At 44.2% G+C, this 16,660-nt stretch overlaps 1 protein-coding gene across 10 annotated transcripts in view; it reads left to right on the top strand.

Moving 5' to 3' along the window:
* The first annotated feature begins 2,104 nt into the window (after nucleotides 1-2,104).
* DYRK4 (dual specificity tyrosine phosphorylation regulated kinase 4) overlaps nucleotides 2,105-16,660 on the top strand; it is a 45,994-nt gene continuing 31,438 nt past the window's right edge. For 3 of the 10 annotated variants that reach the window (XR_004384716.1, XM_032874827.1, XM_032874819.1), the window contains exons 1-2: nucleotides 2,105-2,193; nucleotides 7,857-7,950. Coding sequence is in view for 7 of the 10 variants with exons in the window: in XM_032874827.1 (XP_032730718.1) it covers nucleotides 2,156-2,193; nucleotides 7,857-7,950 (132 nt within the window). In the remaining 3 variants the exon portion in view is untranslated. Of the gene's footprint in view, nucleotides 2,235-2,524; nucleotides 2,557-5,750; nucleotides 5,975-7,296; nucleotides 7,501-7,856; nucleotides 7,951-11,839; nucleotides 11,896-12,031; nucleotides 12,054-16,660 lie in introns of those variants that run through there. The other 7 variants (XM_032874820.1, XM_032874823.1, XM_032874821.1 and 4 more) reach the window with 7 other exon arrangements.

Genomic DNA, 16,660 nt, shown 5'->3' with positions numbered 1-16,660 from the left:
TATATTGTCATATACCACCTCTCCTACCCCACTGCATCCCCTTCTTAAAACATGTATTTAGTTATAAGGTATTAAGGTGCTCTATATGGTACAGTTTAACAGTAAATATTTGTTAAGAGCCTACCCTGTATTTGGTACTGGTATCACTGATTAATCATCTGGCACCAGCCTGATGAACCTGTTTCCTCTGTGTTATTCCAAGTAAGTTTGAGGGCACCTGTGTGGCTCAGTTGGTTAAGCATCCAACTCTTGGGGTTTTTTTTTTTTTTTTTTTTTTTTGTTTGTTTGTTTGTTAGAGTGAGAGAGAGCGCACAGGCAGGCAGAGTGGCAGGCAGAGGCAGAGGGAGAAGCAGGCTCCCCGTGGAGCAAGGAGCCCAATGCGGGACTCAATTCCAGGACACTGGAATCATGACCTGAGCTGAAGGCAGCGGGTTAACCCACTGAGCCACCCAGGCATCCCCCCACCTCTTGTTTTTGGCTCAGGTCATGACCTTGCATTGGGCTTGCACTCAACAGAGAGTCCGTTTAAGATTTTCTCCCTCTCCTTCTGCCCCTCCCTGACGTGTACTTGCTTTCTCTCTCTCTAAAATAAAGTCTTTTTAAAAAAGCAAAATCTTTTTAAAGAAGTAAGAGCCTTCACTGAAAAATACCTTAAATAATGTTAAAACTGGCCTTGCAGAAAGCACGAATGACCTTTCTGTTGTCAAATCCAGTGTACATTTTTCTCACCTAATTTTATAGACCCTATTCATCATAAACTCCCTATTAATGCATTTTATTTCCTGGGCTCACCTGACACTATTCTCTTGTAGTTTCCCTGCCTGCTCTTAATTATTTTGCAGCCTTATAAACTTGTGTCACCTACATCCACTCTTTCCACCATTGAGCCCTATTCTGTGTGATTCCATTCCATTCTTTTCCCCTGCCCGTCCCATCCCCACCCCTTTTAAGCTTAGGTGACTTCAAACCCCAGTGGTCACATATATGACAATGACTGCCAAGTCGGGATTTATTTTTAGCCCTGATCTTGCTCTACGAAAGAGCCTGGTCCGTTGATAATCTGATGCAGTAAGTCATCAGTAAATCAGTAACATCCTTCCTACCCTCCGTGTTTCCCCCACTAGATTTTCTGGAAGTAAAGGGCACTGCCATCAACCGGAGGGCAGGGGGCACTTCCACCCTTCACATCCAGTCACTGAGCTCTTTTCCATTTTGTAAATTGCTCAGAGCTGTTCTTCCACCTGCTGTCCCTTACTCTGAAACATCATCACTCACCACTAGCGGGCATCTTTGCCTTGATTTTTAACCTACTCTGGCCTACCCTCCATTACCATATTGCCAGAAAGTTTTCTAAAATCGGAGCATGAACACCCCCCACCTTAAAATCCAGGTACATACACCCTAGGCTGTTTAGCTCACAAGCTATTTCAAATCTGGCTATCCCCTGTCACCTGCTTCTTCAACCTGGTCGCATGCTGCCCATATGCACTTTTGACTCTTGCCACACCAAACACGGCCAGCATCCGCGATACCACGTGGTCCCCTAGCTCCCGGCCTTTACACTGGCTCTTATTTGCCTGCTTTACATGGCTAATTCCTATTTGGCCTTGAAGACTCAAATTCAACTCAGATCTTTCCAAAAGCTTTCTCTGAATGTCCGTTTCCTCCAGAGACCAGAAGCTATTCCTCCAGGTCACGCTAGTGTCACTCGGCTAGAACTTTTGTTTTCATGCATTTAAAACCTGATGCAGAGTCAATGCTCAAACAGCGCTCATCTGATCACTATTTTATATCCGAAACTTTTGCTATGAGCTACCACCAGGAACCACAAACGTTTTGGAAGAGGGAGAAAAGTAGGGATAATTTCATGAGCCTGGGCAGTTCGGGGAACTCCAATCTGCCTATCCTTGGGATGTCCTTCAGCTCTACCTGGGGCGAGAGAACGGGAGTAGGGCGGGAAGAGAGGTGTTCTTTATGCCGCTGTGAACGGTGGTTTGGGACGGGACTAAAGTCTAAGTCCTTTCGCGGCCGAAGTCACAAAAAGGGCGGCCAGAGTTTCTATGGCGACGGGAGGAGGGCGTGGTCCCCCACCGGCGCAGGCAGGGTGCCCCAGCGAGCGCCCCGAAGCGGCCTCCGGGCAGTCTGCGCCAGCCCAATGCAGCTCTTCCCACCTCCTGCCGGCGCCCGAACCAAGTAAGGCAGTGCGGGGCGCTAGCGGGGCAGAAGGTACCGCGGTGAGCCAGAAGCATCCGGGGCAATGCGGGAAGAAGGAGGGGGAAGAGGGGAGAAAGGAGATACAGAGAATGCAAAATAGTAGGGGGAGTGTGGTCGGAGGAGAGAGAGAGGAGGGGTGTGGGCGCGGACAGGAGGAAAAGTGCTCTGAACCGCGGCATCCTCACGACTTCAGCTGAGTGCGGGGTGGGGAGCGATGGGATTTTAGGGAACTCCTAAAGACCTGAAATTGCTTTCAGCCCTGACCCCGACAACATGGGGCACAAAACTTCCCTCCGCCTTTATCTATCTCCAGGGCGTGACTGGTACTTTGGGAGGTCAAAGGTGAGCCCACAACCCCACACCTGCTGGTTGTCCTAGGATGTGGCTGGTACCAGACTGTCCTGGCTCAGCCCATAGGCTTGCAGCCTCCATGCTCAACCAGAGCCAAGTGCAGGACATCTTTAAGCTGTGTGTGGATCGTAGGTCCATACAGGGCGTCACTTTCCCTCTGGGTGGTCCTTGCCACTTTAAGGTAATGCTCATCCTAGGAAATATTTTCCTTAAAAGGGGGATGAACAATGCAAAATTTGGATTTTAAAAAAATCTGTAGTTGATTCTTGGTGCTTGCTACATTTGAAATGTCCATCAGCCAATTCAGGGCTTAAGTAACTTGTGACCCCTCTGACCTCTATCTTAATTCAAGCTTCACTGTTCAGGCTTCAGTGGAGACAACAGAGAGTTCAAACTATGAAAGGAAAAACGTGTCCCTTGCTGCCATCTACATGTGTTCAGTATGTAAAATCTAGGATTTAATCGTCTACATGTGTTAAGTACATAAAATCTAGGAGTTCTAAGGAATTCTTCAAACTTGGACTTTGCCTAATTGATTCTGGGACTTAGGTGTATTACTTCCCTTCTTGATTTTAGTCCCTATCAAGAGGGTCATGATACACCTGAAAGGAGTCTCGAGTGGTGTGACAGCCACTCTTTGACTTCTGCCTTCTCCAGCTCCATACTGTCGCCAGCAACTTGATTAGAACACATGCTTTGCAAACTTGTGGAGGACCCAGTGCTGGGAGTCCATGGTTTTAGCTGATCCCAAATCCAACGTGACTGTGTTGTTACAGCTAAAAAGGGCAAACACCAGTCTAGTCTTCATTAATAGAAACAGAGCGACCAGGTGAGTGATGTGGAGATCTCACTGTCTGTACATAATCTAGACTCTAGAAAACTGTAGCCACTTAAAACAAGGTCATAAAAAAACTAGGAAGGTAGAGAGGGACGATAACAATACAAGTTCTTTTTTCCCCCCCAAAGATTTTATTTATTTGACAGACAGAGATCACAAGTAGGCAGAGAGGCAGGCAGAGAGAGGGGGTGGGGGGAGCCAGGCTCCCTGTTGAACAGAGAGCCCCAATGTGGGGCTCAATCCCAGGACCCTGGGATCATGACCTGAGCTGAAGGAAGAAGCTTTAACCCACTGAGCCACCCAGGCGCCCCACAATACAAGTTCTGTCATGCCTGAATGCTCTGTCCTACCAAGATGTACTTGAAATAAAACGACAGAATGCCTGGTGATGGGTAGGTGCGGAGGCAAAAAGGCACTGTTCTGAGTATTCAAGAGCTCTTGGAGTAGAAGGGTGGGTAGATGTGTTCTTTGTTGTTCTGCAGAGGATAACAAGTATCCCTGGAGGACATGTTGCTCAATATCATTTCTTCCCACCAACGTTTGCTGAGCACCAGCCATATGTATAAACAGCCTGATGGGCAATGGGTTGCCCAGATAAACAGTGAGCTCTGTCACTGGAATATTCAAGCAAAGACCCAGTGATTGCCGGGAGTGCTCTAAAGAGGATTTCTGCCAGGGTGGGAAAACGGATGAATGGCCCTAACACCTCTTCCAGCTCCGACCATCCATGGACCATGAAGGGTTTCAAGGATAACGGCAGAAGGGCCAAGGAGTTCTCCTTGTGGCAGTGAGAGTAACTTACATACGTTAAGTACATTATCTCCTATTCACAGAAATGCAAAGGGAGTCCCTGCCAGTCCCACACAGCCACAATTTCTGCCCCAAACATAGCTCTCCAGGGTGTAAAGATCAATCTGCTTGGCAGCTGCAGTAGAAATACTGAAATGGTAACAGGTGAATCTCAAAAGATATATTTCCTTTCTGGGCCTTGAAGATTGGTGTACATAGATAACACATGTAAAAATACTATGTATGCAGAATGCTGGCCCCGGTGTTGATGGATCTATCATGCCCACGAGACCTTGAACTCCTTGAAAGCAAGGATTCTGTCTTACTTATCTCTCAGTTCCCCATGCTTAGCATGGTTTCTGGCATTCGGATGGTGGTCTCAAGTTTTTTGATGAATTAACCTAAACTATCTTAGATTTCTCTTTCTTCAACACATTTGTACCAAGAGCTTTCAGTAGACAAGCCATGGTCCTTGTCCCAAGGAGGACTATAAGAAACAAAATAAAATCCGAGCTCATCATTCTTGCCTCCAAGAGATTCACAATCAAGAAGAGATGAAACGTATGCCCCTAAAACAATTAACACTCAAGTTGTTGACCAAGTGACAAAATGATCTCCACACACAAAAGTGCTGAAATCTGGAGGAGGGAGATGGGTCTGGGCTGGAGAGGAAGGGAAACTGATCTTGGTGTAAAATAATAGGAGAAAGTTTTTAAATTTTAGTTTCAGTTCTCAAAGCAGTATTCACTCTAGCTCTGATATGCGTTGTCTTTAACCCTTCATGCAGCAGTTATAAACAAGATATAAAACATTCTCCTGGTTCACCATTTATTTTGAGGATAAAAGGTGGCATTTGTGAAGCTTTGAATATAGCTTCTGTGTCATAGATTAAATTGAAGTTAGATTGAATGCATTATTAGGGGGAAAGGCGTAAGATAGTCTTTGGTGACCACAGAATTCTCCAAAGGAGGGAACTGGTGGCATAAGTCACAATAGACCTTTTCCAGTCTCTCAGTATTTAATACAGTGTAGAACTGGAAGGGACATCAGAGGTCATCTAGTCCAGTCCTGTCATCTTGCAAATGAGGAAACCGAGTATAGACAAGGCATAGGACTTGCTCAGAATCTGAGGGCAGAAGGGAGACTAGATTCCAAGATCCCTCAATGTATTCTTTAGGTCTTCATGTTCTCTTCACCTACATGTTCTCTTCATCTGGTGCTCTACCAGAAGCTGAAGAGAGAAAAGAGCTCCACTTGCTGGCAAAGATACAGGGGGACTTGTACTGTCTCCCACATCCCTGTGAAGTAGATGGAGGAGGCCTTGGCAGGAAAAATTGTATTCATTCTTACCCCATGTTTGAATTTGGCAACCTTCACATCGAATTGATGGCCCAAATTCTACCAGTTCTTTCTCCCCAATTATTCCCAAGTTCCCACATCCACTGTTTCCTCACCCTCATGGCCTTGGTTGAAGTCCTTATCATCTCTTGCCTGGATGTTCAAGACAGCTTCCTACTTGAGCTCCTCCGAACCTTGCTCCATGGTATGGCCAGAGAGATGACCCTAAGTACAAATCTGATTTTGTCAGACTTAGAATGACCCATGCGATGCTTTCTTTAGAGTCTAACCACGTCTCTGGCCCTCCACCGGCAACGTCCGTGTGCTCGCACTTTCTGAAGAAGACAGAGCTCTCTCATACTGTTGTGCTTACAGTCTCGTCCATCAGCTCGGGACTCCATGCCTGTCCTGTTTGTTCTTCAAGGACCGTTCTGCTGTGCTCAGGTGTGAAGACTTCCTCAGCTCTTCCAACAGAGTTAGTCACCCCCCTGCAGTGCGCTCTGTTAGCTCTTTGTACTGGCCTCAGTTACTGCCCTGATCATAGGCATTGTACTGACCTGTCTCCATGTGTCTCCCTCCTAGATAAGGACAAACTAGAGGCTGTGTCTGGTTTGTCGGAGGAATTATCTCAGCAGATGTTTATAGAAAGAAAGGAAGGGAAGAGAGAAGTGACATTATGATCATTTGAAGGGAAGCAACTAGTACTTTTTTACTTTTGCATAGGATTTTTTCATATTGTGTGTGTGTTAAAATTCATGTTTCCCCTCACCTCTCCCAGTTCCACCCCTCAAAGGTAATTATTTTTAGTTTATTTTTTTCTTTATTCTTCAATATACCTGATTGAGACCTGCAAACATCTTGTTTTTTTTTTTCTCTTTTTAAAAGATTTTATTTGTTTGAGAGAAGAGAGAGAGAGAGAGAGAGCATGATCAGGGAGAGGGGTAGAGGGAGAGGGACAAGGAGACTCCCCGCTTAGTCCCTGACTCAGGGCCCAATCCTAGGACCCTGAGATCATGACCTGAGCTGAAGGCAGAGGCTCAATGGACTAAGCCACCCAGGTGCCTCCATCTTGTTTTTTTCTTAAACAAATATGGAATCATACATATTGTTCTGTTTTTATTCAATACATTACAAGGTATCCATAGAGACTTACTTCATTTTTAAAAGTGATTGCATCATATCCTATAATACACGTGTACCATATTTTTTAACTTCTTATTTATAAATAGACAAGTAATTTCTGGGTTTTCAACATTATAAGGCAATAATAGTGGGTGGGACTTGTCTTGAGTCCTCTGAATAACTTCAGAATTGTGATGCTGTCACCATTTATTATAGGATCTGCAAGAACCTACCAATGGAGTGGTTTGCAGGAGCCAGGATAATGTTTACACCGATCCCTATTCTGTCCTTGTTCGTATGTCCTTGGCTCTTGCTAGAGTTAGAGGCTGAAAGGAGCGTTAAAGGGACACAAAGCAGAACCCTAGCCGCTGTCTGTTAATGGAACAGGCATGTCACAGTGGACTGAGAGCCTCTTAGACTCTTCCATTTACATGAATTCCCGCTTTAATCAGATTCCGTACACTTAATGTGAATTAGTTTTTCATCTTGCAGTGAGTTCATTATTCATATGGATCTGCTCTGAATAAAGAAGGTGCAAAAAATGGCTAAATGAGATTGAGGCAAAGCACTTCTACCCATTGTCCCTTTTTCTTTTCCTGTAGGCAGTAACCTACCAAGTAACCACTAATACATGTATCTTTCAGAGCAAGAGGTGGCTGTGGGAAGAGAATGGTTGACTTTGCAGTGAGCTGGAGGAAATGGGTCTTTTTGTTTGGCGTCCTAAACTGCTGGCCGCCTCACTAGCTCATCTTCCTCCTTTGGCTGCTGTCTCCCTCTGCCCTGAGCACCCAAGGACTGATGTCAAGATGCCCTCTCTCCTGACATCATCAGCCACCAGGACAGAGAAAAGGAGTTAACAGAGAATCTGCCACTGCTTTTAGGCCTGCCACTGTATTTTTTTAAGTATTTTTATTTATTTTTGAGAGAGAGAGAGAGAGAACAAGCAGGGGGAACAGCAGGCAGAGTAAGAAGGAGAGGCAGGTTTCCCACTGAGCAGGGAACCAGATGCGGGACTTGATCCCAGGACTCTGGGATCATGACCGGAGCCAAAGGCAGACCCTTTGAACAGACTGAGCCACCCAGACACCTTAAGCCTACCACTTTTTATCTCGAGGACTGCCCTGCTTCTTCCCATCCTTGGGTGCAGGGGCTATATTATATTTTGCTCCTACTGCCAATGTACTTTTTACTGTTCTTCCCACAGGACTACCATGGATGCTAAAAAACCAAGGAATAGCAGTTTGACATCCTTCCCAATTTTGAAAGCAAGAAAGAAACAGAATCTCAACCCTGGGAAGGTAAAGATCCTTGACTGTCATTGGGCAAGGGAGGTATCATCATGAAGACTTGGGGACCTGAGACCAGGAGTGACTGTTTTCCTCCTAGCAACTTTGATGACAGGATGAAGGGAAGTTCTGGTGTGGAGGGACCAGGCTGGTTGGCAGAGACAGGTCTGGGTGGGCTTGGAGGGAGATTGGCTGCCGGGCCAGAGTGTAGTTTCATGAACTCCAGAACTGCAAGACCTTCATTGAGCAGGTGGCTTGTGTTTGAGGAAACCTTGGATTGGTGTCTGTACTGCAGTATTTTGTATTAGGCTCTGTATTTCTGGAACCACACAGGAGGTGTCCCAGAATTGCCCCAAACATTTCCAGAAAAGGTCTGTGTGTTTTGTTTTGTTTTGTTTTTCCCTAACACAGACATAGTGTCTTTCTTTTTCCCAGCCTCAAAAACTAGTGAAACACCACAGCATAAAGGTAATTTTGTGATGTGGTGACTTTGTGGTCACAAGATTACTTCTTAATCAGATGTACTTTTTCATCTAATGTCCTCAGTTTGAATTTCACACCTGACTCAAAAGATCATATTGGATCTTTGCTCTGAAAATTCTGTGGCAAACTTGAGCCCATGGCATTCAGGTTTGACTTTGAATCCTGCTTGTGTCACTAAATGGAAGAGCCGGAGTTCAATAGCCTATCTGAGATCCGATAAAAATTCTCCCCCCTTTAGATCACACACCACTTCCTTAAAATTATGACTCTTACATCACCTCCTTCAAGCAGTGTTAACATTCTCTCCTTAACATTCTCTCCCTCTGGGTTATAACTCATAAAAATGAATCCTAATGCAAAGCCCACTGCCCCCCAACCCTACCCTTGGCATTACCGCATACAACAGAAACCATTATTTTGTGATTAACAGTCACAAAAATTTACTAATTCCTAAAACATTTCTTTTGACAAAACAATATAAAATATTTAAAAGAGTAAGTCTACACCCAAACAGGATAATATAATAAAGACAACGTTCTGTCCAAATTTAAAAATATTGTGTAAACAGATGGTCTTGGTTATGACTTAGAAAAATCATCACAAGTTTTACAAATTGTATCTATTTTCTTATCTTCTTGAGCTCATATTTATTGAATGTTTGGATGTCTCTCACATGAACTTTAGAGGCAAGTACAATTATTATCCTCATTTTACAGATGGGAAAGCTAAAATTCAAGTGGATTTAACCAGCCATTGCCATACACCATTGAGTGGCAGATAGAATGCAAACCCATAGTCTTAACCACTCTTTTCCATGCCTCTTTGTTGAGTAAAGTCATTTAACTCTGTTAAATGTTGTTGTATAAAATTCCATAATATATTTATATTAATTTTAAGGAAAGCATATTCTGCTATAGTTGCTATGATAGGAATTTTTAAAAATAAAAAAAAATCACAGTGAAGACAAATTCATTGATGTTATATTTTTTTTAACTGCCAACAATTGCCAATACCATTTAAAAATACTCTCTAGGGGCCCCTGGTGGCTCATTTGGTTAAGTGTCCGACTCTTGGTTTCAGCTCAGGTCATGATCTCAGGATCATAGGATCAAGCCCTTCCAGGAGTCTGTTTGAAATTCTCCCTACCCCCCCCACCCCTTCCCTGGCTCATGCGGACGTGCACATGTTCTCTCTCTCTTTCCCAAAATAAAAAAAAAAAAATAAATAATATTATCTAAACTTACTGCTATTGTCTTTACATTGGTAATTATTCTTATGGGCCCTAAATAAATGTCTTTTCACCATATGTTCATTTTTCCCAATGGACTTCTCCTCCAGTTGAGCTGAATAAGTGTAAGTAAGGAAAGACAAACAAATCAATAACCGTTCTCAGCACATGAAATCTTGGGTTTTAGTGGATAGTTACAATATTAATTGGAGAATGAGAAGAATGAATTATAATCTCCTCACCTTAAGAAACTTGGATGATGAGAGTACTATGGGTCTCAGCATATCAACTGCCCCAAGCAAGTGTTGAAAAAATATTTTACGTAAATTGATAGTAATTTATATTTACTTCATGGCATTTAACGTTATAACATTAAAGTTATAACTATAATATTTACAATAATAAATAATACTTAAGTATTTATAGATCTTGGTAGTGTTTCAGCTAAGGAAGTTTTAAAAATGTTGTTTTTAATAACTGATGTAAGACAACAGTGTGATCCTCTAAATAGTAGTATATGCTTCTTTAAAAGATGCCCCCATTCATTTGGCTAAAACACAGTAAAATATCAAAGAGCCATCTGCAACAGAGAGATCTCCACAGGGAGTGCTTTGTCTTGGATGCCTGTGGAGACTCCACATCCTTTCAATTAGCCGGCAAGGATCACAGAGTCTCCCAGTGGCTTCCAGTGACATAGGTTCTCTGCGCACTTGAGGAAAATGGCCTCATGGTAGAGTTTATCTGAACTGCCAGCAGAGGGACCGTCCTCTCTTCCGGTCCTCATTATCTCAGTGAGTGAGTCCATTGCACAACATTTGGCTTTTCTGTCACTCTCTTCAAAGGAAATGTGTTATCTCATGGCCAGCTTCTGGGATTGAAGACTCTGTTAATTTAGAGTGTGACTTTACAGTTTTTCTGTCAATAATGAACAAGTGCTAGAAAGTACATCCTAAGCCCTCTAAAGGCATGCTTTCTATTTTCAGCACTAGAAAAACAGGGACTTGCTCTTTCATTTCTCTTCTACCCATCCACTCATTTAACTGCTGAGTACCGCCTCCTTGGACGTGCCTCTGCTCACCATTTTTTCTAATTATATTATGTAGTTGTTTGTTTAACTTGTGTACTGTTAGCCTCGCCCTCTGGAACTATAAGGTCCAGTATTGCAGCCACTGGCCACGTGAGGCTATGGAGCCCTTGAGATGGGGCTTGTCCAACTGGAGGTGTGTTGCACGTGAAAAATACACACCACGTTTCAAAGACTTGGTGTGAGAAAAGGAATGTGAAATACTTTATTGATAACTTTTTATAATTGGGTGAGTTTTGTAGTATGTTAATAACTCAATGACGTGGATAATCTTCTTAACTTCCCTTTCTCCATCTGTAAAATGAGGGCATTTGATTACAAATTCCTTAAAGTGGCTTCCAGCACCATAATTGTCCAAGCTCCACTCAAGGGAAGTCCGGAATGGGAAACGTCACCCCCAAGGCCATGCACTAGGGACAATAGAAAATGTCTCCAAGCACTTGGGCTTTTGGGCTCCTGCTCTTGCCCCTCCCTCAAGCCCTAAAGACATCCAGGCTCTCCTTCCTCCACCTTCACCAGGGACATAGGCTGGTGGGCAGGGCTCCAGAGAGGACACTGCATTAGTGAGATGAAAGCCTCAGTCTTCCCAAGTGGCTGGCCATGTTCACTCCGTTAATGGGTCTCCTGAGTCCAGGCGTGGCTGTGGGTATAAGCAGGAGGCTACTCTTTTCTGTCCAGATATCCTGGGCTTCCTCACACAGCAAAGGGGCTTTCATGGGAGAATCTTATTTACAAGTGGCCATGGAGAGATGCTGCAGCTTGCTTAGGCTCTGTGCAGCAACAGTAGCTTAACGCCTTAGCTGGGGATGTGAGGAGCCTAGCAACTGTCTCTTTCTCCCAGCTCTCTGCAGTGCTCGGATGATCCTAATTGTCAAACTTGTTGTGTTCTGTAGAGAGTCCCCAAAGATTTATTTTCTCTCTTCTTGTCACACCCTCTCTCTGCATTAATGCATTTGTTTTGAACTCTCAGTTGCTCTGGCTTCTGGGAAGGGATTATGGAGCTTACAAGGAGGAAGCTGTGATTTGAAATCACAGAACTTGAGTTTCATCTGCCCAACCAACCTTGATCATGCACTTGGAGATTTTTTTTTTTTTTTAATTAACAGGAAGGAGGAGGAGACAAGGAGGAGCCAGCTAAGAAAATAGAAAAATAGCCGGTGAGGTATGATCGAGGCAGGTGTTTTGATGGAGGTGTATGCCTTTCTGAAACATCTGGGTGGCCCAGGGGCAGGAGACCAGGTTGGCCTTGATGTCTGCTGAGAACCCGTTTGTTTTCTCCCCTGAACTTTGCAGATGAGGACATCTGGGCCTCAGTCCAAGGTAATAAGACAAGACAGTGTATCTCGAGATTCTGTTCTAACTAGCCCTACAAGGAACCCTATCCTTTAGCTCTCAGTGAGGGGGCAGGAAATGTACTCCCTTGTGATTCATGGTTAAACTGTGCATGTTGGGGATGGGGGCTTGGCATGAGGAGAATGCAAAGTAGGGAAGGGGAAGACACAGTGCCACCAGGGAGAGGACACTGATGCAAGACACGGGATTGGTGCAATTCTGTCCTCCATTCGGATATAGAAGTTACATGTCTGTGTGGTTGATGATGAGAATGTGCTCCTATCTGATAGGATTTGTGAAGACCTTCTTTCCTAAAATGAATGATCTTTTTCACCTAGCTCCCCAGCACCGGGAAGCCTTCATTTATTTGCACCAAAACACCTTTTCTTTCTCTTTGAAAAATGCAGTTACCTTTGAGAAGAGGGTATTGGCAGGGGAATTCTCTTATGTGCTTTTGCTGATTAGGAGGCATTCCTTCCAAAAGGAAGTGCTGGGGAGCAGGACAGCACTAGCTCCCCTGGTGAGAACTGAAGCCACTAGAAGAGGGAATATGGAGATACATGGGGAGAAGGTGGACTACCAACAAGGAACAGAGTCTTTGAGGACAAGGCCTAGGGTTTCCTCTTCTTCAGTCTCTCCCTTTTCTTTCCCTTCCTTCCTTTGGCAAATATTTAAGGCTCAGAATTCTGAGATAAGACTCCTATTTTTTTTTTTTTTTTATTAAAGGGGACCACTGCAACAGCCGCCTAAACTAGGGATATGGTGGGCAGAGTCTTGGAGGAATATTTATGGAGGAACATAATTATGCTATCCATGGTAGGAAACCATAGATGACAATTAGCGAGTTTGTGAAAACATTCTCATTCAGTCCTGTAAGTGGGAGGTTGTACTAACTGCAGCCAGCTTGTGTTGAATAATTTAGATTTATAACAAAGGCACCTCCCTGTGACAACATACACAGAGGCAGCCTTCATTAGAAACAGTCTATAACTAATCCTATTATCCGAGCAAGGAAGAGGGTATGCCCGGTCTCTGCAGGTGGTCCCAGGTCAGTCCAGGTTCCTGTGACGATGGATGCCATGGATGTTGACACCTGGCTAGGCACTCTGGGGACCCCTAAATGAACCAGCCAGAGGGAATAATCTTGAGAGGCCTCTTGTTTCCTGCCATAGACTCTTGTTGAGGGCAGAAAAGAATTCACAAAGAATTAGGAAGTATTCATACATATCAAGGACATAAAGGGAAACCAAGTTCAGAGTGGGAAGGGATTAATTCCAAAGGAGGGGATGTCATTAGAGTGTGGTTTCCATTCTGGCTGCACATTACTCGGAGCGCTTTTTTAAAAATATGGGTTTCTGGGTTCCACCACTAGGGAGTCTGGGGTCAGGCTGGAGATGATGTATTTTAAGAGCTTTTCAAGAAATTTGAAACCCCTGGACTCTGTGATCTGTGCTTTAGCATACTGCCTGACACATGGAGGTGCTCAGTAAATTTGTTGAAAATGAATGCGTCACTAAGGTCCATCCAAACTCTGTGGTTCCAGGTATCACCGCAGCTTGGGGAGGCAGGAAGCAGGTGTTCCTGGGAAAATCCTTGAGTCCAAGTCACAGGAATCAGCAACAGGAATAGTTTGGCACCTTTTAGCTATTTTGCCCGATTGTTGGGGACAAGGGTGGGGGTTGCAGAAGCTTTTCAGCTTTTCCACCTTCCTCTGAATCAGGTTTTAAGCTGAACTCAGCTTTTATTTGAGCTAGCTTTTGCAAAGTAGTGAGATGGAATTTGCCTTTTTCTTTTGCTGAGAAAACAAAAGAAGTGTGAGAACCCAAGGGACTCCAGTTCAGAAGACAAAAGCACAAGAGAGGTGGAGGAGAGGCCCAGGGTCAGAGACACCAGGCTTCTGATCAGCCTCCCTAGTCGCCGTGCATGTTGGTGCAGGGCCTAGACACTCTGGGGTCTATTACCAGGGATGGCAAGCTTAGCTGGGGACCCTAGGGGAATCCCAAGATTCAAATGTAGGCCTAGATGTGGAGAATCTTAGCAATCTGAGCCCACTTGTGAGCAGAGGGGTCTGCCTCCCTTCTGCATAGTGCAGACTCCATGCTCTGAGGCTCTGAGTCCAGGTCCCTTGACAGTGTCTCCTCAGATCTAATTTTCTATGGTTCAGGCTCTCAGGGAAAGCGTGCACCCTGCCAATGTCACTGTCTTTCCCCACTAGTGTTGCAATGAACCATTTAGACTTCTGTGTTGTAATATTGCTTTTTAAAACAATGATATGTTCTGTATGATAAAAGCAGTACATGTTCATATAAGCAGCTTGGAAAATAAAGGAGCTTCACAGTTCATTTCTGGCTGTTGAGGAGACCTCCAGGAACAGTGATGCACACAGAAAAGAACCATGAAAGGACCCTGGTGGCATCCTCGGATGCCCTGCCTTTTTATCTCCTGACTCCTCCAGAGGTTTTCTCCAGCCTCAGACCAGTGTCCAGGTCTTAGACAGCATAGGAATCACTGCCTATGCTAGGTATCCCTGTGCATAAAATCTTTTTTATACTGAGGACTCTAAATTTGGATAGAGAGCTCATGACTGTTAGAGATTCCTATTGCAGCAGCTCAAAGGTCAGTGAGGGACCATAATACAGTGTTACGAAGCTCCTGTTCTTAAAGGAAAAAGTCTTTTTTGCCACCGTGCATGTGAAAGATCATACTCTCTTCTTCCTGCCTCCTGGGGATGTTGTGATAGAATGAAATGTTGTAGTGGGACATCGGGTCCCTCTTGAGGAAGCTGCTGGAGACAAACAAGCAGCAAGTTGGTAAAGTTGTGTGACCCACTGGTAGAGGTGTGCACGGATATAGAGGCCAGCAGCCCTTGGGGCAGACAAGCCTCGGGCAGCATCCTGTGCTGGTGGCATCTGTCTGTGAGCTGCCTCCTCTTTTTACCCTGGGTCGTCACACAAAGGTAATTTTTGATAGTCTGTCATGATGTAACAAAGTTCGGGAAGCACTCTTCTATACAATGGTTCTCAGTGTTGGTTCCATGAGAGAATTAAGGATCCACTCAAGACACTCCCAAGGATCACTTAAATGAGTCTTCCAGACAAATGGGACTTTGGAGGTTGCATCTTGTCCAACCCTCTGAGTCCATGCATATTTCTCACAGTGGCTTATTGGTGGACTTGGCCTTTCCAGTGATAGCGAGCTCACTAGCTCCTAAGGATTCCCACTCCATTTTTGGACAGCTCTAAGCTCTAGAAAATCCTCCTTTATATTGAGGTAGAAACTACCTCTCTATAAATTCTATACTTTAGCCTCATTCTGTCCTTCAGATCACATAGAATAGGCTTTTACTGAATCATAAACTACAGCACTTCTGATACTACCCCTCCCCTCAGGAGTTTTGTTTGTTTTATTAATACCCTTCTCTTTTTTTAAAGATTTTATTTATTTGACAGAGAGATAGTAGGCAGAGAGGCAGGCAGAAAGAAAGGAGGGAGCAGGCTTCCTGCTGAGCAGAGAGCCCAATGCAGGGCTTGATCCCAGGACCCTGGGATCATGACATGAGCCGAAGGGAGAGGCTTTAACCTACTGAGCCACCCAGGCGCCACATTAATACACTTTTTTAAGAACAGTTTTATACTTGCAGAAAAATTGAGCAGATAGTACCGAGTCCCCATATATCACTCTATACCCACACCCAGTTTCCCTTATTATTAAAATCTTGTATTTGTGTTGTACTTCAGTTGTAATAATGAACTGATAGTGATACACTTTTTTAGATTTTTAAAATTTATTACTTATTTTAGAGAAAGAGAGCATGCATGCAAGTACAGAGAGGGACACAGGACAGAGGGAGAGAGAGAGAGAGAGAATCTCAAGCAGACTCCCTGCGGAGCATCAGAGCCCAACATGGGGCTTGATCTCACAACCCTAAGATCATGACATGAACTGACATCACAAGACAGATGTTTAACACACTAAGCTACGCAGACACCGAATTCTTATTTATTTTTATTTTTTTTAAATTCAGATAATGATACTTTTTTTAGAAGATTTTATTTACTTATTTATTTGACAGAGAGATAAACAGTGAGAGAGAGAACACAAGCAGGGGGAGTGGGAGAGGGAGAAGCAGGGTTCCCACCAAGCAGGGAGTCTGTTGCAAGGGCCCGATCCCAGGACCCTGGGTTCATGACCTAAGCTGAAGGCAGACGCTTAATGACTGAGCCACCCAGGAGCCCCAAGATAATGATACATTTTTAGCTAAACTCCACACTTTCGGCAGATTTCCTTGTTACCTAAGGTCCTTTGTCTGCTCCAGGTTCCTATCTAGGCTGTGACAATTTCTCAGACTTTTGTTGTTTTTGATGATCTTGACAGTTTTGAGGACTGCTGGTCATGTATATTGTAGGATGCCTTTCTGTTGGAGTTTGTTTTTCTCATGATGTCATTGGGGTAGTAGGCTTTGGGAGGAAGCTTACTTAAGGTAAAGGGCCATTTTCATCCATCGTATCAATGGTCCATTTTATCCACATGGTTTATGGTCGCTGATGTTGATTAGATTACCTGGCTAAGGTAGTCTTTGTCTAGTTTATCCTGTA

This window comes from Lontra canadensis, unplaced genomic scaffold, assembly GCF_010015895.1.
Source record: "Lontra canadensis isolate GAN:19392208 unplaced genomic scaffold, GSC_riverotter_1.0 scaffold53, whole genome shotgun sequence".
Lineage (NCBI taxonomy): Eukaryota > Metazoa > Chordata > Mammalia > Carnivora > Mustelidae > Lontra > Lontra canadensis.
Note: the sequence above shows the minus strand (reverse complement) of the source record. Positions and strands in the feature narration are given on the sequence as shown.